Source organism: Pelodiscus sinensis, chromosome 1, assembly GCF_052426305.1.
Source record: "Pelodiscus sinensis isolate ZL-2025 chromosome 1, ASM5242630v1, whole genome shotgun sequence".
Taxonomy (NCBI): Eukaryota; Metazoa; Chordata; order Testudines; family Trionychidae; genus Pelodiscus; species Pelodiscus sinensis.
The window spans coordinates 29993053-30014750 of NC_143052.1; the positions used below are offsets into that span (position 1 = coordinate 29993053).

Sequence of the window (21698 nt, forward strand, 5' to 3'; positions counted from 1 at the left end):
TTACACAATCCCATTATTGTGTTTTGGCTCTGATTTGGAGGTGACCATATCTGGGGCAAGAGACTAGTGTTCTCCATTAAGACTCAGGGCTATGCCTGTCTGCTGAGATTGTGGTTTGCCATTTGTAATGTGTAGATAACTTTAACTTGCTATATTTATAACAAAAATATGTTTACTCAACAACTGTATGTTTTCAGGTTGGTGAAATGGAATCAATCTTATTAAAAATTCCTGAAGGAATTTCATGTGAAAGATTTACTGTTGGGCTGTGTTGATGCGGGTGTTTGCATGGGTTTGGTTCTGTCTTACGTTTAGTCGTGCCTAAGCAGCACATCATAAGTAATGCTCTGAAAAATAATGTTTTGGTGGAAAACAGGCACTTTATCCACTACTGCATCATAGCAATGGCCATTAAATCTTCTGCCTCAAACTCATTTCACTGTCACATTGTTGTAGCTCTGTATGCCACCCTAAATATCAATGGATCCTAGCCAAGCTTGGTGTTAACAGCCTTTGATACCTCTGGACAGCTGCCACTTCTGACCACCATCAATCCTAAATAACCTCACTTCTGTCTTAAGTAGCCAGATTATACACATTACTTCTCAGCTTTTTTCATAAATCACTTCTTAATTGCACATTTCAATAAAGTTATAAACTTCATGAAAGACCTTGGATAATTCATTGACAATTCAATGAAGTATTAGTGGAAATAACAGCATGCAGCAAAACACTATCACAGTTTTTAATGTGAAGTCATAAAGATCCCACATGTCACTTGTCTTTTATTGTATCTTTACTCTTTGTAGAAATTATCACGTTTTTCTTAATTTGTTTCCACATCACATGCAGATCTGAACAACTACTTCTCATGTATCCCAGATATATAAGAGGACATTTTGTTAAAACTTCATGAAAAAAGTTTATCCTACTGCCATCAGCAAAGTTCTGGAGCACATCTACAAGGTTATAAAATTACAGGGGGAAGGGAGGGAGGCAAGAAGGATTCTCTCTGGCATTGCTAGTGTGGAAGGTGCAAGCAACAAGTATAATCTTTTTAAGAGAAGGGAAATGATAATAAATATTTTATTTCCATAGGGAGAGAGTTCAGCAGCATCATGAGGTGCCTATCGTTAGAAAGATCAGAAACAAAAATGATGTTTAAGTAAAAAAATAATTTAAAAGTTCAGATGAATGAAGAGGAAAAGCCACCCAATTTCACATTGCTTGTGATATTTGATGTAATTCCATGACAAGATCAAAGTTTGCGTCTTGTAAATCAAAGAATCTGTAACAACTATTCAAGAACTTGGCCTTAGAATTCAATGCACAATTGCTCTGTGATTGCTCATGGAAAATGGAATGTATTAGGAAGTTCAGGGCAGTAATATAATTAGAGAAGCTTTGTGAGGTGATATATTTTATTGGACCTACTTCTGTTAATGAAAGAGAGAGAAGTTGGTTCAATAAAAGATATTGCTTCACCCAACTTGTCTCTCTAATACCCTTGGACTGATTAAATTAAACTGCATACATCTGTATACAGCACATAGGCAGTAATGCACTGCTTAGGCAAGTAGAGAACACACACCAAAATCCTCTTGCCCAAGCAGTGCTTCCCATATTACGTTGCTGTATTTTGCACTGTCATGTCCTGCAACCTCCTGCTGCCAGAGCCTTTCTCTGTTGCAGTGAAAGATTGGGAATAGGAAAAGATTTTAGCAGAAGAGTAGCAATCCCAGAGCCTTTCGCTGCTGCATGTAACTTCACATCACAGTGTCAACACAGTGTGGTGTATATCCACAAGTAACTTACATACCGCTGCAAGTGTGAACAAGGCTTTTAAAATTGCTAATATATATTCTTTTTCTGTTTTCTTTTGAAAAAGAAAAAGACATGTGCTGTCCTCCTTCTTTTATACTACAGGTTGCACCTCTGAAAACCGGAACTCTCTGGTCTGGCAACGTCCGTGGTCCAGCCTAATAGTAGAAGGGCCAGCAGCTCGGCCAGGGACAGCAGGGCCAGAGGAGCCCCACAGCAGTGCTGGGCCAGGGACTGGAGAATCCCAACAGCCCACAGCAGTGTGGAGCTGGGGGCTGGGGAATTCCAGGTGCCCATGGTAGCGCGAGGGTGGGAGCTGGAAAAGCTCAGGTGCAACCCGCAGCAAGACGGGCCAGGGCCAGAGAACCCCAGCCACCAAATGCAGCCTAGGGCCAGGGCTGGCAGCAGCAGAATGGGGGAGATGGTAGAGGGCACCAGAGGCAAGGGGACAACTGGCTCAGGGCCTGTGGCAGGGGACACCTGCCAGCAAATTCTGTCATTCAGGACTGGTCAGGTCCCGACTGTGCCAGACCAGGGAAGTCCAGCCTGTACTCCTACTGCAACTTCAATCTTATGACATCCAGTTCCAATAAACTGTTTTCTGGTATCTTGGGGGAGCTTTTTTTCTACAAACAAATCTGAACAAATCATGCTGATAAGAATCACACTGTAAAATGTGGAAAAGGCTCCTCAAAATGACTTATTGAAAAAAGGAACAAAGTTATAGTATCTAGAAAATATTTATAGAAATGTAGCCGTGTTAGTCTGGTGTAGCTGAAACAAAATACAGGACTATGTAGCACTTTAAAGACTAACAAGATGGTTTATTAGATGATGAGCTTTCATGGGCCAGACCCACTTCCTCAGATCAAATAGTGGAAGGAAATAGTCATAACCATATATACCAAAGGATACAATTAAAAAAAAGTGAACACATATGAAAAGGACAAATCAAATTTCAGAACAGAAGGTGGATGGGGGGGGGAGGGGAAGGTAAATGTCTGTGAGCTAATGGTATTAGAGGTGATAATTGGGGAGGCTATCTTTGTAATGAGTAACATAGCCAGAGTCTTTGTTGAGCCCCCCGCGTAGAGTGTTGAATTTTAGCATGAATGACAGTTCAGAGGATTCCCTTTCAAGTGTAGATTTAAAAGGCTTCTGAAGCAGGATGCAGGTAATTAAGTTGTTGAGACAGTGTCCTTTCTGGTTGAAATGGCAAGAAACTGTTTTTTCTTTGTGATCCTGTCTAATATCTGTTTTGTGGGCATTGATCCCTTGGCGAAGTGTCTGAGATGTTTGTCCAATGTACAAAGCAGACGGACACTTACGGCACACGATAGCATAAATTATATTTCTGGATGAGCAGGAATATGTGTTCTTGATCTTATAATTCACTTGGTTAGGTCCAATAGCAGTATCAGCAGAGTGAATATGTGGACAAAGCTGGCAACGGGGTTTGTTGCAAGGGAAGGTACCAGGGTTGGTATTAGTGTGGTATGTCCTGTGGTTATAGGTAAGAATCATCTTGAGGTTAGGTGGTTGTCTATAGGAGACTATGGGTGTCTCCCAGAGCCTCTTGGAGTTTAGTATCCTGTTCCAGTAAAGGCTGTAGTTTATTGATAATGTGTTGGACCGGTTTAAGTTGGGAGCGGTAGGTGATGACAAGTGGTGTTCTATTGTTGGTTTTCATGGTTGGTTTAGAAAATATTCTAATTATTTTCTCAGTCAAAATATTTAGACTGTGAAATTGCACACAAAAAACTAGGGCACATTAACTATTAATCCTCTATCTCACACACAGTGATCTAACCATATATTGAGAGCCATGTTATCCACAAAGATGATAGGCTCAGATTTTGCATTTTGAAATCTTGAATATAGTTTTCTGGGCACAAATACAAAATGTGTCTCAGTCACTTTATTTCTGCTGTTACCTCAAAATTATGAGTCTGATACAGTGTTCCCTCTAATTTTTTTCCACCTAAGGGCAAAATAAATTTTCTTATGTACACCAAGACAAGTGCACATTACCAATAGAAACACATGCTGCCCACTGTAGGAAGCTGAGGGCACTCTGCTAATCAGCTAGGTGGCACCTGAATCTCTCATGGGTGGCCGCCCAAGCACTCATCTTATAGGGAACATTGGTCATGTATATGATTTTGTCAGATGAATTTCAACAGAAGTGTTCAAATCTGTATGGATCTGAATTTCCATCAGGCTTTAATCAAGTCTCTCCTTGAAGTACATCCCTTCTCTAAGCTTCAGAACTCCAGCCCAATGCACAACTTCAAAACACTGTCAAGACAGCTATTTTTAGAGTGTTATCTGAGCCCCGCTACCCCAAGTCTGTCAACCTGAGGTAGTAGGCTTGCTTCCATTACTTATACGTACTTTAAAGGTATGTCTACACTACATGGCTCCATCGACGGAGCCATGTAGATTACCTTTGTAGACATAGGAAAATGAAGAACAGATTTAAATAATCGCCGCTTCATTTAAATTAAAATGGCTGCCACACTGTGCCGATCAGCTGTTTGTCGGCACAGTTCTGTATTCTGGACACTCTGCGGTCGACATCAAAGGCATTTGTCGACCTCCCCAGTATGCCTCCTGGGATGAGGTTTACTGGGGAGGTCGACAAATGCCTTTGATGTTGACCGTAGAGCGTCCAGACTACAGGGCTGTGCCGACAAACAGCTGATCGGCACAGTGTGGCAGCCATTTTAATTTAAATGAAGCAGCAATTATTTAAATCACTGCTTGATTTTCCTATGTCTACAAAGGTAATCTACATGGCTCTGTCGACAGAGCCATGTAATGTAGACATACCCTAAGTGTGCACAATTAGGTATTTAAATGATGGAACAGGAGAGCTGGTTAGTTTTCAGTTCAAAATCTTTTTGTTTGTTTGTTTGCTTGTTTGTTTGTTTAAATAAAAAGAAGCTGGCTTTGAAAATTCTCATAGAAATGTTAAGGGAGGGTTTCCTCTCTAAATGTTCCAATTTTTTTTATTAAAAACATTAACATAAAAACTTTTCAATTTAAACTTTTTTATTTTTATACTGAAAACCAAAAAATAGTTCTTTCATAGTTTTCTTGTGACATTCTTTTATTCCTTCCATCTTTTGCCCTCCCCCTTTTTTACCTTTTCCATTTTGCCACTGAAAATGGAGAAGAAGGGAGAGAGAAAAATGGGGGAGGGAGGGCTAAGACAGTGTGGGAAATGTAAAGCTGTTTTCTTAGCCATACCCCAATTGCAAATAAAGTCTTTTAAATTGTTTTTGGGGGCTGTCTAAAAAAACAAAGGTTTTTTAAAAGTTTTCAAAAACTGATCTATTAAATAGCCAAAATTGTGTCTGCATTTATTTTGTATCCAAAAATTTGGGGTTAAAGTGTCCAGATTATGAACATTATTGTTAATGTAAAATGTTTAAACTCAAATCTAATTAACAATCGCATTTCTACAGAACATACTGTTAGTAATTAGTCAATTGAACATACAGTGGGTACCTTTTTAAAGCTATTGTCTAGTTCTTCATAAGCTTTCAGCTTTTTTGTTTAAATTTTCAGTTAATTTGTGGTTTGCGCCAGATAAAATTGCACCTATGAATTATTAATTATTTTGAATTTTTATTTCAGTGAAATCCACAGGCCCCAATCAAGATCAGAGCCCCATTGTGCTAGGAACTAACTATAAAAACACAGACACATACAGTCCCTTCTCTGAAGAGTTTATTCTTCCCTTTACACATCAACAATAGTAGAAATAATTTCAAGAGGAAAAAAAGTCAGAGGCAATTAATATAATCATTGTTCTTATGACAAAAACATGCATTTGCACTTTTATATTCTTTTTCTTTAGATACACTGTATATTAAAGTTGTGATAATGGATTGGGCTAGATGAGAGCTAATAACTGCTGTAAAGTTTCAAATAATAGATCTTTAAAACCATGGTAAATGCAGTGTTCTGCTTTTCCCTGTTTTGAGAGATCTTTTCATAAGCTCAGTAGAACATAAAAGAAAGGCCACATAAATATGGCTGATATTCTCCTGCTAGGAAGTACAGAAATATCTTCATTGGTTCATGAAGGATATAATAAAGAACAAAGCTGGAAACACATGAAGACAGTGTGATATAAGAAAAGGTGCACTGAAGTTAATGGTGTGGAAAAGCTATATGGAAGATGTCATTAAAACATAAAAGAAGGTCTGAAGGAAAATAACAATTAAAAAATTAAAGAGTGTCTGAAGGAAAATAATCATTAAAACAACCCCCCTCAAAAAGCTCAAGTCAAAATATGTTTTGGTGTGTGATTGTCATTTTGGATGTTCTTATGCATTTTTTCCAGGGTGGGTTTTTGTTTTTGTTTGTTTTGTTACTTGAGAATAAAACTGGAAAAAATCATTTTCCTTTTGAAATGAACCAAATTATTTGCAGGATTTTTGAGTTTTGTCCCAAAACTGAAAAATCAGTTATCCATTGAGCCTCCTCTACTTACTGCTGAAAAAAATTAGGATAAATGACACCTGTTATATACTTGACTTGATCATATTCTCTTGCTGAGCCAGGAGACACTTTAATCTGGAATTCCTATCTTCTCCAGACATTAACAGAGGAGATGATAGAGTAGAAGAGAGTCAAGTATATAGTGTAGCTTACTATGCAACATCCCTTTTCTGTGGCAGGGCCAATGCTGGGTAACCATTTTGTCACAGATGTGAAAGTACTACCATATGGATGATGCTGACAGTATTAGTCAACTCAAGTAATGTTGCTGTTATATTTTTGTGATGTTTGATTATATTTGGTTACATTTTTGTAACCAATGTTAGTTACATACAAACTATTTCATTGAATAGCAAAGATAGGAAGTGTGGCAAGAGCTTCACCAGGTGATCTTGAATGATCTAGAAATCAAAAAAGAGCCCTACAAAAAGTAGGAATTAGGTTAAATTACAGAAAATAAATATAGACAAATAACACAAGAATGTAGGGACAAAATTAAAAAGATCAAGGCAGAAAACAAGCTCAAACCACCTAGAGACAATAAAGGGTAACAGGGAAACATTCTGCAAATACATTGGAAGCAAGAGAAAGACCAAGGATGGGGTAGGCCCCTTTCTCAATGAAAAAGGAAAAACAATTACAGAAAATGCGACGAAGAGTCCTGTGGCACCTTATAGACTAACTGAAGTGTAGGAGCATAAGCTTTCGTGGGCAAAGACCCACTTCGTCAGATGCATGTCTTTGCCCACGAAAGCTTATGCTCCTACACTTCAGTTAGTCTATAAGGTGCCACAGGACTCTTCGTCAGTTTTGCAGATTCAGACTAACACGGCTACCCCTCTGATACAATTACAGAAAATGTGGGAAATGTGTAAATGGCAGAGGTGCTTACTGACTTCTTTGGTTTGGTTTGCCCCGGATGTTTGGTGGCAATTGGAGATGTAACAATGAATGCCAATGAAGATAAGATAAGGTACGTTCAGAAGGTAAAATAGGGAAAGAACAAGTCTGAGTCTGTGTCTAGATTACACAGTTCTTCTGGAAAAGATACACAAATTGTGAACCACAATTTGCATATCTTTTTCCACTTCATTTTTCAGAAGAGGCTTTTCCGACATTTGGCCTGTCTACAGTGGGCCACATGTGGGGGGAAAAACCCTTTTTTGGAACTTCCTTTCTTCCTCGTAAAATGAGGTTTACAGAGATGCTGAAAAAACGCATCTGTTCTTCCGAAAAAAATTTCAGAAGTGCAGATGTGTTCCTTGGACGTGGCAGAGTTTTTCTGGAAGTCTAGACATATCCTGAGGTAAATAGGATGAAGTTTAATTAAAGACAAATGCAAAGCACTTCACTTAGGAAGGAACAATCATTTGCACACATGCAACATAGGAAATGACAACCTATGAAGGAGTATTGCAGATTAAAGGAATTTAGTGTGGGTCGCTCCAGAAATCTCTCTCCTATCCAATGCCTCATCTGATCCCATGGGCAAGATGTGTGAGAATGACAGCCACTTCTCTCACTGTGTCTGCAGCTGGCTGCTTTGGCCCTGAGCTTGCTGCAACTCTGAGTGGTTGGAAGATGTATTTTCTGTGGAGGGACAAGAATTTCTGCACATGCTCAGTGGCACAGAATTCCCCCAGGAATAATATAAGTATTCTCAGTGATTACTTACGAAGATGTCTGGTACAGGCTTGTCTGTACTTTCTATGAAATACAGTAATTAAATTCTGTTAAAAATAATCAGGGATTTATTAACTGAGTTCCTAAAGTAACTTTGTTATTGAAACTTTCACTGGAAGCTTGGCTCCCTCTGCTGTTGATTTAGTAATAATGTGGAGACACTGTAGAAGTGTGTTAATATGAAAAAAATGGATTCAACTGACATCCCATAAGGCACTGAGACTCCATTATTAGTAATGTAGTAAAGAGCAATAATTCCTTTTATTTTCGCCAATTGATGTTGGGCACCAAATTAGAAGTTATCCTGTTTACATGGATCGTGCTGAGATTAGGAAAATAGGTTGAGTTTAAAACAGAGGGGGGCAGAAAAGGGTTCCAGCAATGGTTTTGAGGGCTGAAGAAATTGCCTTACACGAGGGATCTCAGACTCCCAGGCCATGGGCTATCGCCAGCTGGAGCAGTTGTGTGATCTGGTCCGGGCATCCTGGCAGGCCAAGAGGTGCCTATTTGTTCCCCCAAGCTACATATCTTCCCGCCATCACTCCACCCACTCCTTTGCATGGCACCCCAGACTCTGAGGGATACAATTTCAGGGATTACCTGGGCTGGGCTGGTGCAAGGCGGCAGCAGTGATCAGGCTGCCCTGCATTCCCCAAGGTAGTGGGAGCTGTGGGAAAGCAGAGTGCAGCGCAGCGAGTCCGGGATGCCTGACGGCTGCTGTCGCCTTGCATCAGGCCCACTCACCCACTCCCCATAATGCCTGAGGCCACATCCCTTGGGAGATGGGGTGCCATTGGAGGGTAGGGGAGAGGGCAGGGTGATTGTAGGAAGGGTGGAGCTTGGGTGACAGCCTGCTGCAGCTCCTGCGTTGGATTGTGCACATAAGATGGCTTATGTGCACATCTTATCCCCGGGGATGGCTTGTGGGCCAGGAGTCTGGAACCCCTGCCTTGCTGTGAAAGACAAAGTGTTCCATCTTTTTAGCTTATCAAAAAGAAGATTGAACTTGACTACAAGAAGAAATACTGAGTACAGTAAAACTCCGATAGTCTGGCATCCAACTGTTCGGCACTCCTGATACTCCGGCATCAAATTGCCAAGCGCTCCTGACCAGCTGATTAAAAAGCCTGCCGCTCAGCACACATGCTGGCTGTAACCAGACGAAGCATAATGTTGGGGGAGGAGAGAAAGGGGGATCGTGTTACAGTATGGAGAAGAGTGTTTTGTTTCAGCGAAGAGGAAGGGGGAGGGGAGAGGGAGGGAGATTGTGTCCTGTCCAACTGTTAAGCCGTGCAGCTATACTGGACCTCCTGATTCTCCGGCAAATCTGATAATCTGGCACCACCTAGGTCGAAAAGGTGCCGGATTATCAGAAGTCTACTGTACTAGAGGGCTCTTTGACCCAGCAGAGAAAGGCATAATAGGAAATCATGTTCAGGAGTTGAAGCCAGATACATTCCCATTAGAAATAAGGCACACATTTTTAACTTTGAGGATGATTAAAGCCACTGGATCAAACTACCAGGAAGGTGATGAATTCTCCCTTTGCTGGAGAGTTCAGAGGCCTTTCTGGAAAATAGACTTTAGTAAAACATAAGTTGTTAGGCACAATGCAGTGGTAATTGGCTGGGTTAGTCCTTTGATATTCAGAAGATTAGACTAGAGGATCTGATGTACCCTTCTGATCTTAGAGTCTATGAATCCACGAACTTGCACTACAATCTTCTTTGACATCCATTAGTGGTATATTGTCCATTTTCTTAATAAAGGGCTAAGAAGAAGTGGTCTAAACATCTTACCATACTCAGTAGGTAAGGCCTCATATTTAGAGGTTACTTAGCCAAGCTTAGACTCAGTGTGGAGTAACTATTTTAGAAATGTATTAGGGAGATTCATGATTTTGTTAGCAGCAGTTTCCCTGTAGTCATTGCTATTTTACATCTTTTGATAGTCTGTTGACTGAGTAATAGCTCCATCATTTTATTGATTGGGCAAAGAAAGCTGCAGCTGCAAAGCAGGAAGACAGCACAGATTTTTCAAACAGCCGATGAAAAATGCCAGTATCAGAATAAAGCATTTTAAACATTGTTGGTTAAATTCTAGTAGGAAATTAGCATCCATTCATACATACATTCAGGTGGGCAGAGTTGGATGCACCTTATACAGTGTATACAATCGGCTACAAACATGCAACATTCTGCAGTCTGCCAGAGGAGCAAGAGTGAAGATACAATTACTAAATTACATTCATTATTTTCATGGAAAAATTATGGAGCCAGTTTTCTTATGCCTGAGTATGATAGGATGAATGAAAGTACTGAGTTCTTATATTAAAATATGTATGAGCTAAAGAAAGAAAGCTTTATTATTGATTTGAGCTATTAAGATGCCTAGAGAGCTGCCTGCAAGAAGGAAGATGACAGAAGGTTCAGAAAGCAATATCCAATATGGGGAAATTGACACTTAGTACAATGTACTGACAAGTGTTTCTGTAGAGTGCCCTCTAGTAGAATCGAACCCTCTCAAGTGAATTTCACAAGCCCCAATAAAGTTACTGTGGAGGGATATTTTCTTTTAGCTAAAGTGACCAGGTTAACCTGAGATCTCTTTCTACCGATGATGGTGACGTAGGGGATGGTTGCAAGGGTGGAGTGACGACAGTAGCATCCTGGCCTGAGATGGTGCCCAGAATTACACTAGCAATAGAGAAGCAATCCATTTTGGGGACACTTTAGGTAAACAAAGGAATATTTACAACCATCCAACACACTGGAGTCATGCTTTACTTGCAGTGGCACAAATGATAGCACATGCAACAAATATATGCGTGTATACATAATATTAAAATGATATCTGCATTAGGTTTTCAAAAGATTGCCACAGTGAGCACCCTTGTTATCAGTCAACACATGGGCCATACACCAAAATAACAGTGGGGGTCCTTTTAAGTTAATATTGAGTATATTGGTCAGACAATAGACAAGCATTTTTATTCCTGGTTTATTTTACCCAAGTGTCCAAATTTTTAGTACTCTCTCAAAAACCTGAAATGACTAATTTTTCTTTTTCTACTGGAAAAAGAAAAAAAATCCCTTTTATGTCCCCAGAATAGCTTGAAATTGACATGGCTTTTGGTATACTTTGTTTGTGCATCAGTCTAGTGACTGACAGCCTAGCTCTGAAAGTAAGATCTGATATTTCATTTAATGCTTAGCACTTACAGGGGGCTTGACATTTTCAAAATGCTGTCAAATTAATAATCTTCACAACTCCCCCGTAGGTGTCGGTATTAAGTATTATCATTTGCATTTTACTAGTGGCAGAACAGAGACACTAAGAACCTGAGCCCAAATCTGCTAAAGTCTATGTAAAGACTCATACTGAGTTCAGTGGGCTTTGGAACAGAAGCCCCTAGTGTCTGGAAACAAGGTCACACAGCAGGCTAGCGGCAGAACTAGGGAAGGAGTCCCTCCCTTCCAGCACCAAGCTCAGTCTGCTAGACAAGGCTGGAAAGTGTTAGCTTGCATGAATGTTCATCTAGGTCCTCTAAACAATAACAATATAGATGTCTCCTGTGTAAATGAAATATGTTACATGCAAACAGGTAGCACCATCTATGATGAAGATTGCCTCACACCTCCAATTATAAAAATCATGTACCTATTTCAGTATCTTATTTAGAACTTTGCTAAATGCATAGAAAGTAGGATTTTCCCGGCTGCCTTACAACAGTTGCATCATAGCTTCATTGCTAAGTGAAATCGGGTTGATACTGACTCTAAGATAAGGCCATGAAGTTTTCCATTTAAAGATCCTCCGATATGCTAATACAAAATTTCTGCTTTTTCCAAACCAAATCTTGGAGGCAGGTTTCATAGAAACACCAATTTTAAGGTAGCACTATTACTGGAAAAATAATTCACTGAATAGTACAGTACACAGTGAAGAGCAAAGAGCAACATAGTTGAGCTTGTGTGAGATTTTTATTTATTCTTGTAACCCGTGCTTTTGATTTCCCAGACCTGCAGTAGGAACTGCCAGTCATGCAACTTTCAGTGAATATTTTCTCATTAGTATTGTTCTAGCCACACTAGCTGCTGCTGAACTTCTCTGATATGCACTGTATTTTATAGTGACAGAAACTGCCATTACCTCTTCATTTTGACATGTTTTAGATATGTTGGCATGCTGCAATTTGTATAGTGGCTATCCAGTTAAAATGTCCAGCAATGTTTCTGTTCTTTTGATGAAGAACATAGAGGCTGTGTCTTCATTGGCATGATTTTGCGCAAAAGCAGTTGCTTTTGCGCAAAAACATGCTGCCTGTCTACACTTGTGGAAAGTTCTTGCGCAAGAACACTGACGTTCTAATGTAGGAAATCAGTGCTTCTTGTGCAAGAACTATGATGCTCCCACTCAGGGATAAGCCCTCTTGCGCAACTGTTCTTGCGCAAGAGACCAGTGTAGACAGGCAACGTTAATTTCTTGTGCAAGAAAGCCCGATGGTTAAAATGGCCATTGGAGCTTTCTTGTGCAAGAGAGCATCTACACTGGCACGGATGCTTTTGCGCAAAAGCACATCTCTTGCGCAAAGGTACATGCCAGTGTAGATGCTCTCTTGTGCAAATACTTTAACGCAAAAACTCTTGCGTTAAAAGTATTTGCTCAAAATCTTGCCAATGCAGACATAGCATAGTCTAAGATTCTCCATATTTAGTTGTCAGACACTATAATGCTGGTACCTGTAAAAAAGATCTAAAAATGACAGGTAGCTAAAGGTTAGTCATCCACCTAGAACAGTATTCATATTTACTTCTGTTCAATCTGACCACAAACCTTGCAAACATGATACTAGGTTCCAAGCCCAAAGTAATCTGTTTTTCCAATATCATTCCTTTTGGTAGGTGCCAATATTTCAAAAGCTCATTACCAATTTTAGCAAAATACTGCAACTATCAGAAGATGCCCTTGATATTGTGTAACCAAAGGGCAAGTAACATCTAGCTAAATGGAGCAGTAAACATTATGTGCACAATTTTCAAGCCTGCATCTGTTTTGCTTTTTAAATTAAGTCTGATCATCTGGCATAAAATACTTGACTCACATAGATCGAGACGTTACTGCAGATGTATGTTACGGGTGTAAGGATTGTGAATGCAGATATGAGTTCCTCCGGAAAGGCTTACCTTTTCAATGGGTCCATTCTGAGGCATGTGAGCTGGTTTCTCAGAAATTGTATGAAAATGCACTTGTTCATATTTCAGAATTTAATTACTTTTGAAATCAATGTATTATTCCTCTTTCAGCAAAGAGAGGTGTGCTTTGAGTCTTAGTTCAGATGGCATTAGAGCCACATATATATCATCAAGTACCGGCATTGAAAGGAATACTGCACTTTTACTCCAAAATATGGATTCTACTTCATCAGTAGCTTCTCCATATTCACTGAGCTTGTGAGCTGCAGGTTTGATTGTTCTCCAAAAACAAAGCGACCGCACCCCAAATCTTCCTTTAAAGTGGTGTCTCGGTTTTGTTGGAACCAGGCAATGTATTTACCTGTGTTTTTTCCTAAGCTGCATTCATCTCAGAAGAGCAGTGCCTTCACATGTTAGACATCAGATGGTATCTAGCCTTCTACTGGATCGGGGTAAACCCTTTAGTGCTTTGCATTGTCTGTTTGTGTCATATGCATACCTTGTGAAGGGGCAAGGGTCTCTTCACAGCCTCTAAATAGATATCATCCTGTATCAAGACTGCATACTTAATAGGTACACCATTCTCCTCCATGGGAGCAAGCCCCTTCTGCAAGAGTGCAAGCTACATCAATGCTGTTTGTAAGTGACCTCTCAATTTTGGACATTTACAGGGCTGCCACATGCTCACCAGTACATATGTTTACGAATCATTGTGGTGTGACCATGGCACCCAGAACAGATGCAAACTTTGGGAAGGCAGTTTTGGAGTCCTTGTTTAAATAGACTCTGAGCCCCACCCCCTGTGGGTACTGCTTGGAAGTCACCTAAGTGGGATTCATGGCTGCATCTGTTTGAAGGAGAAGAAACGGTTACTTACTTAATTCTTCAAGATGTGATGCAGCCACATATTCCATGACCCACCCTCCATGCTCTGTATCAGAGTCTAGTCTCTGAATATTTGTGGGAAATAACTAAAAGGGTGGGGGGGGGGAGGACAAAGGCAGCGCTGTCTCAGATAGCCAGGGCAGGGCTGTGGTCATGACACACAAGTGCTGTCTCCGAGGGTACTGCTAGGAATAAATCTCTGGTTCTGGTGCATAGCCACGCATACACCTACCAGAATAAACATCTGCTTCATATCTCAAAGAACCACGGATACAGTAAGTTCCTGCTTTTTTAGTTTTGCATTAAGAAGCATTTAATTTTACTTTTTATTGCAAACAAGTCACTTCATCCTCAATATTTCTTTTAACTAGAATCTATTTTTTTCAACTGCAGAGCACACTGAAAGAAAATACCCTTATGATCAGCACTCTCTCCTTCTCTCTCTCTCTCTCTTCCCGTCCCCCTGTCTCCTTCCCCTCCCCCGCCCCCAGGAGAGACATTGCTTGGGGAGAGGAATGTTTGTAAATCTGCAGGTGGTGAAACCAGGTTGCATCTGAAGAAAAGGATGGGTTTATATGTAGGAGTGCGTGTGTGTGTTTTGGGTCTTCAGATTGAAAACCATTTTCAGAATGCATTATAAAACAAAATTACTGAGTTTTATTTAAAAAATGTGGTTAGCTAGATTTTTCCATTCTAGAGATATCTCAGCTGTAGCATAAAGATGCTTAGAGGGAAAACCACCTAGGGTACGTCTACACTACAGGGTTAATTAAAGTTAACTTAATTTGAAATAGTTAATTTGAATTAAGCTAATTCGAAATAGCGTTTTGCTATACCAAAATCAATGCTTCTTGCACAAATACTTTCACGCTAAAGCTCAGGAAAAAGCCCTCTTGTGCAAGAATACTTGTGCAAGAGGGCCAGTGTAGACAGGGAAGAACTGTTTTGCGCAAAAAAGCCCCGATGGCTAAAATGGCGATCGGGGCTTTCTTGCGCAAAATCGTGTCTAGACTGGCCACGGATGCTTTTCCGCAAAAGCACTTTTTGCGCAAAAGCATCCATGCCAATCTAGATGTGCTTTTGCGGAAATACTTTTAACGGAAAAACTTTTCAGTTAAAAGTATTTCCGCAAAATCATGCCAGTCTAGACGCAGCCAAGGAGTATTCTAAAATGGTCAGATCATTAAATGTGCAAATTCAGCTTTATACTAGAGGCTTTGAGTGTTGTTAGCCCCAAAGTGGATTTACACTCCTGGAACAGTGAAAAGGGAGTGTTGTGTAAATGAGAATCAGACTCAATGTCTTTGTACACCACCAGCAACTAGGAGCATATATCATCTCCAAGTGCAGCATATCATTTTAAAATGTATTTATTATACCAAAAGTTTAAAGAGATGAATCATAACACTGGTGAGTCTGTAGAAAAATATTTTATATCCTTAGACAGCATGGACTAAAGCTTTGACCTTTTCATTTTATAAGTCTAAAAGGCTGCCGAATAGGCCTTTAGGTTGAAATATCAAACTGCCATGAATGTGCTTAGTGGCAAAAGGCAATAATACTCAGCCTTATAAGAATAAACCATTTTTCTATGCTAGTGATACAGTTCTCTGCCCATCTTTTCTCTGCATGTCCCTAAACTTCCAACTGCCTAGAGCTGGGACTGGATTATACTTGATAATTGCCCTGTTCTGTTTATTTCCATGAAGCTTCTTGGCACAGGCCACTGGTAGAAGACAGAATAATTGATCTAGACAGATCATTGGTCTGACCCATTATGGCCATTCTGAAGTTCTTATTGTGTATTTCAGGATGTTGCGCTCATTTGTCATTCTTACAACAGAGCAAAAGTTAATAGGAATTAGAGAAGGAAAAAATCGGTTGAGTCGTATTCTCTTGCCTTGCTGGATATTTTTCCCCACTATCCTTCCTAATGATTTCTCTAATGTAGCTCTAAATTACGCCCAGGCTGGCATTTCCAGCACTGTCCTGGGAGTTATTCTATTGGCCAATTGGCCGCAATGTTAGGAAAAAGTATGCTTTCAAGTAAAATGTCCTTTTCACAGTTTCATCCCATTACTTTTACCTGTAACACTTTGGAGAACACAGAACAGTTCTTTCTCCCCCTGAGTGTTTACATGTTCTAAAACATGTTAATACATGCATATTAAAATACGCATTTACAGTCATAAAAAACCTAAAGATAACTAAAGTCCATGAAAAGACTTCAGTTCACATCAACAGACCTTGGATCAAGTCCTTAAAACATGAGGGGTTTTCAAATATTCCTACCTACAGCCACTTTTCTGATAAAAGAATGCATACTATGACCATAGTGAATCCCGAAAGTCACACACTTCTCTGTAAGCATAAGAACTTTAAAACTATTAGCAGCATTTGATGATGATAACAGTGACTTACTGTGTTTAAATGGATGCTTTAAAATAAGTATCCCAGTAAATTAATCATATGTTTCAAATTAGTTTGCACCATGTTTATCTCAAGTTGTGAGAGGGCACGCTTGTCATAAAGTGTCAATGATCTTATCTAGCATTGATATAGGCAAGAGTTAATAAGTATCTCATTTGGAGTGCAACACAAATAGTTTTACCACATTAATGTGGGTTTCTACAAATTGGCTTCTGACTGGAACACCTTTGCCTGTTTTCATTACATAAACTAATCCTCAAGATTTGTTTCCAGCATGAGAGGATGATAAAATCTTCAGTTAGCAGTTTGAGTGCTTCTAAGATACTGAGAGTAATTTGGTGTGGATTTCTCACTATGCTGTAGCCATTTAGTTTCCATTAATTAAAATAAAAAGTGCTTCTTGAAGTTTTTGTTGAAAATACATAACAAAAGCAACTTGCCTTAAAATATTTTAACTGTGAGACTATTATATGTTCACTTCAGCTGCAATTTGAGGCGAAGTGATGTGATATATCCTTACAATTTATTGTTCTATGATCTGACACATTCTTGTTATTTATAAACTCTTTCTGCTGGGGTCTGATTTGCATAATTTCTTTTGTAAGTTATTGCCATGAAATTTTCTCCTCATATTTGCATTTACATTACATCAACGAGATTGCTCAGAAAGCATTTGGGTAACTACCATAGGAACTCCATTCATGTAGTTCCAAACAGAGCCCTTTATGTGATGCATACTGTATAGTAATTATTATTAAGATATTTTCTCAGTAAAATGGTAGATGATTGCATTAGAATGACTACATTAACAGGACTTCATGCAGCAATGAATGTCTAACCTATTTGGCCTTGTATTCGTTTATTTATTTACTTATGTAATTGTGTCAGTCTTTAGGATGTGCAAATATGTATCTCTCTCTGTAGCAAATGCTTTTCCTCTAGGTGTCATGTGCCTCCCCATTATAGAGAAGATAAACAAAACCCAGAGGCTCCTACCTGCCCAAGTTTCTAATAAAGTCAGTTTCTAATGCTGTGTTTTCCTACTCCTGTGACACCAGAGCAGCTGTGCTTGAAACAGAACGTCCTCTCAGTTACCGACATTTTTCAAGAGAGCAGATCAGTGGCCCCAGGAGAAGGAGGCTTTTAATGGCATGTGTTTTCCCCCCATTTGCTCTATGTTCTATTCTTTCAAAAGCAGAAGAACACATCTGAAGAAAAACAATAATAAAATTAAACATCCCAGCGTCTTCGCAGTGGTGCCTCTGGGAATCAGTAGGTTGGTTCATGCCAGTCGATATAGTTACAAGACAATAAAACAAAACAACATAGTTGTTTACTGAGAGAAAAAAATTCATTAAAAAGCTGTGGACTCTTCTTTGCTGGACAGCTGCAGTGCAGGCTGAAAGGAACACAAAAACCAATTACAGTATTGTTTGCAACAAGACATTTTAAAGTGATAATCAGCTTGCATTCATTACTGTGCACCTGCAAATGAATTAAAAGTAACCATGGAAGAACCAAATGTGTGCTAATGAAACTGTAGGGCAGGGGGTTCCCAACCCTTTTCGGTCCCCGTACCTCCTTGGCTTTTAGTAAACCTTCCTGTACCCCCTATTCAATATGAAAGGAAATAAATTCTAGACTCTAGAATCCACAACTTTTTTCACTAACACTACAACTTCTGGAATATTTCAATTAGAATAATCTAGTTATTTACCAAATATTCCCCATACCCCCTTGACAAGTTTCTCGTACCCCAGGTTGGGAACCCCTGCTGTAGGGCACTGTCTGAATAATTCCATGATTTGATGGCGATGCAAATACAAAGGAGGTGGTCATTCAGAGGTGGGTGGAAGAAGGCTATACTGTCATCAGAAACTAAGATATGTGAGGAACCACCAACTTAATTACAGGGTGGTCTTCCTGTGCAATTGACAATCTTGGGTGAATATCACACACTGGACATTGCCTGTGATTTGAAACCTTGCCCACCAGTGAGGAATGCATGAAACCTGCTTACACTGAAAGTTTGCCCAAAAATGGTGTGGGATGTTGTTTTTCTAACTATATCAGTGCACATAGTAACACTGAATTTAAGATACAAACAAAATATCAGCAGAGAGATAAGACAAGACCTGGTGTAATATTAACAGTTGGGAGAGCCAACCAGAATAAATTGCAAAGATTATAGCAGTTTCCTTGATCCTTCAGTCTTAGTCAGGTTTGCAACCTGAGGACTTGTTAGATTGGTAGCTGCTTCTGGATATCCATGTAGCAGAAGTTGCTGAAGGTCTTTTTATCCTTTCTCTCTGATAAGTTGATAGCCATCTTTTTGGAGAGGTTACTTAACTGGCATTTGTTTTTGACATCTTTCTTACCTGAGAGTGGGAGACAAAACAGTAGACATTAATGAGACAGGGTTATTAAATGTGCTCTTATTGCACAGAGGGTATGTCTACACTGTGGGGTAAGGTTGAATTAAGATACACAACTTAAGCTACATTAATTGTGTAGCTGAAGTCGAAGTACCTTACCTCGGCTTTTGGCTCTGTCCACACTGCAGGAAGTCAAAGGCAGAAGAATCTCCCTTTGACTTCTCTTACTCCTCAGGACTACTAGCATCGACCAGAATGCCCCTCTCAGTTCAAATTAGTATGTCTTCTCTAGACCCACTAATTCAAACCCTAGAAGATTGACAGTGGCAGCTTCTATCGTCTCTGTAGTATAGACATGCCCAGAGTGAATTACAGTTAGTTCTACAAGTGTATCAGTGTTAGGGAAAGAAAGGTGTCACTTAATAGCTATGTTCATCATGTGTGCACTGCCCAGCACTCCTAAAGTACTCAAAAAAAGTACTGAACGCATGCAAATGGTGATGTAGAAATCCTTAAGACTCACTTAAATGAAGGAAGAGTGAACATTGTTTCTTTGGCTTTAAGTGTGCATTGACAATCTGTTTGGATTTTTTTTATCTATTTTAAGTGTGCCTGGATTTTGGATTTCCAGACATTGTGAAGTTGGGATTTGGTTTTTTTTTAAAAAAACTTAAACATTATTTAAAGAGTAACATTTAACAGTAAATATGTAATTGATCTGTATCTTCAAACGTAATGAAGATCTGCCTTGGAATACAGGGTGGGTTAATTCCTAGAAGGAAGTATTGTGTCTTATCACCTTGGCTATCTTTAAGTGACAGGTCATGGCCCTGTGCTCTAGTGTATGTGGACATATGTCTCTAACACCCCTGTTTTGAAACCACCATTGTACAGTTTATTTGTGTTATATCAACAACACCCTCTTACCTATGCAGCAATTCTAACATCAACCCTTTGTGCCAGAGAGAAGAGAGGGCAGAGATATCTTCACACAGAGTTCTCATGTTCCTGTGGTCCTGCTGTTCTGCCCTGTCTTCACCTTTCTCTGTTTTCCTCCTCATACTGCCATCTTGGGCTCCTTTTCTACTCTGGCAGTTAACATGACAATGCTCTCTCAGCCCAGGCTGTTCTAGTAAATGTCCGTTCCTTCCCTCACTCTGGCCCTCTGGAGGGAACTAACTGGAGGATTTGCAGTGACCAGAGTTCTGCTTCAGCTGCTGGTTCTCAGCACTCTGTCACAATTTATCATTAATTTCATAAACCAGGAGAATACCAAATTTTAAGGGGTGTAAAAGGATTGTTTGTTTGGGTTTTTTTGGGAGATTTTTGGGAGCCAGCTATGATAATGTCAGGCCCAGTAATAAGTTCCAGATGGTATTTCCTGCTTTTCCTCCTCGCTACTTATTGCCCACTTACACTGATACATTGTGTTTTTATGACACATCAGATGCATGGGTATGCCACTGAATATGGAATTTTTAACCCAGACAGTTCAGTTCTTACACTTTCTCATATCTTATAGTGTCCATGCTGTAGAGACACTGTCATCTTAAAAAAAAAATCACACTTCAGACTCAAAATGTGGTATTATGATAGTCAACGGTAAAAACTAAGATTATTATAACTCAGAAGTTATTGAGGGAAGGGAGAAGGGAATATCTCCTTCAAGTTTGTTTACTTTATGCATTTCAAAGCATAATTTGCCATTGTAGAGTCAGCTAGTTAATTTCTGACTTGCTGAAAAGGTCCTAAGAAGCATCAGTAAGAAGCAGAAAAATTCTTACCATAAACAATTAATGACATTTTAAAAAAATCAAAACATACTATTTAAAGAGTGTGCTATCAGAAAATAGATTTTTTTAAAAAAAGATCAGTTTAAAAAAGATTCAAGTTGTTGGTGTTCCTTTAAATCTTTACCAATAAACTATTTGACTATACATTTTGATATGCTTTTATATGCATGGATCAGAAGCTCTATTTTGAACTCATTGCTGGAAATGCATAATTTCTAAATAAATGTAGAGTGGAAGAGAATATTATAGAGAAGCATACTATTTCTCCAGCAATTCAAATACTTTCTCCTGACACACGTCATAGACTTTGGAGTAATCTTTAAAAGAAAAGAGCTTTTTTCCCCTGTCACACAAACATGTTTTTCTTGGTTTTGACGCATGCCAATGCCTCACTAGTTATGACCAAATATATGGTTAAAGCTCAGCATCCCACATTTCTGGCATAAATACATTACTGTTGCAGCACATCAAGAGTACAGCCCTGATGCTGCACCTCTTACTCAGCTTAGTAATTTATGTGAATGTGTAGCAAAGACACACTGAAGAATTGTAGGATTGAGGCCCAAGAACACAAGTACAGTATTTAAGAGCTGGTTACAATGTCAAACACAAAATGTCTTTGGCTTTGAACTAGCAAGTATCTGAATGTAGCATTTGGCTCAAAATATTTGTATTAAATGAAGGGACAATTCAGTGTTCTAATTTTATACTTACTTGCTCTGATATGAAAAATATTGAAAATGTATTTGCTTATTGTTGGTTTGTTTTCATCAAGACATTCCAGATATCTCATTTGTATTGAAATGCTGCTAATGTCCCTGAAAATGATTAGCTAATGATCATTTTATATGGTTATTTTTCAGATGTTCAAATGAAACCAGATTCAAAACAGAAGAATTATTTTGGGCATACAATTTCTGCCCTACTCCATACTCTTGGACAGCACTTCTGGGCCTTATTTTATACTTGGTTTTCTTCGCACCTGGTAAACAAATACTTATTTT

General features: G+C 39.2%; 1 protein-coding gene across 2 annotated transcripts in view; it reads left to right on the plus strand.

Annotated features, from left to right (window-relative positions):
• Positions 1-21698, plus strand: part of SLC2A13 (solute carrier family 2 member 13) — a 352851-nt gene that overhangs the window by 322921 nt on the left and 8232 nt on the right. For both annotated transcript variants that reach the window (XM_006120405.5, XM_075927418.2), the window contains exon 8: positions 21558-21679. In XM_006120405.5, the coding sequence (XP_006120467.1) occupies positions 21558-21679 (122 nt within the window). The remainder of the gene's footprint in view (positions 1-21557; positions 21680-21698) is intronic.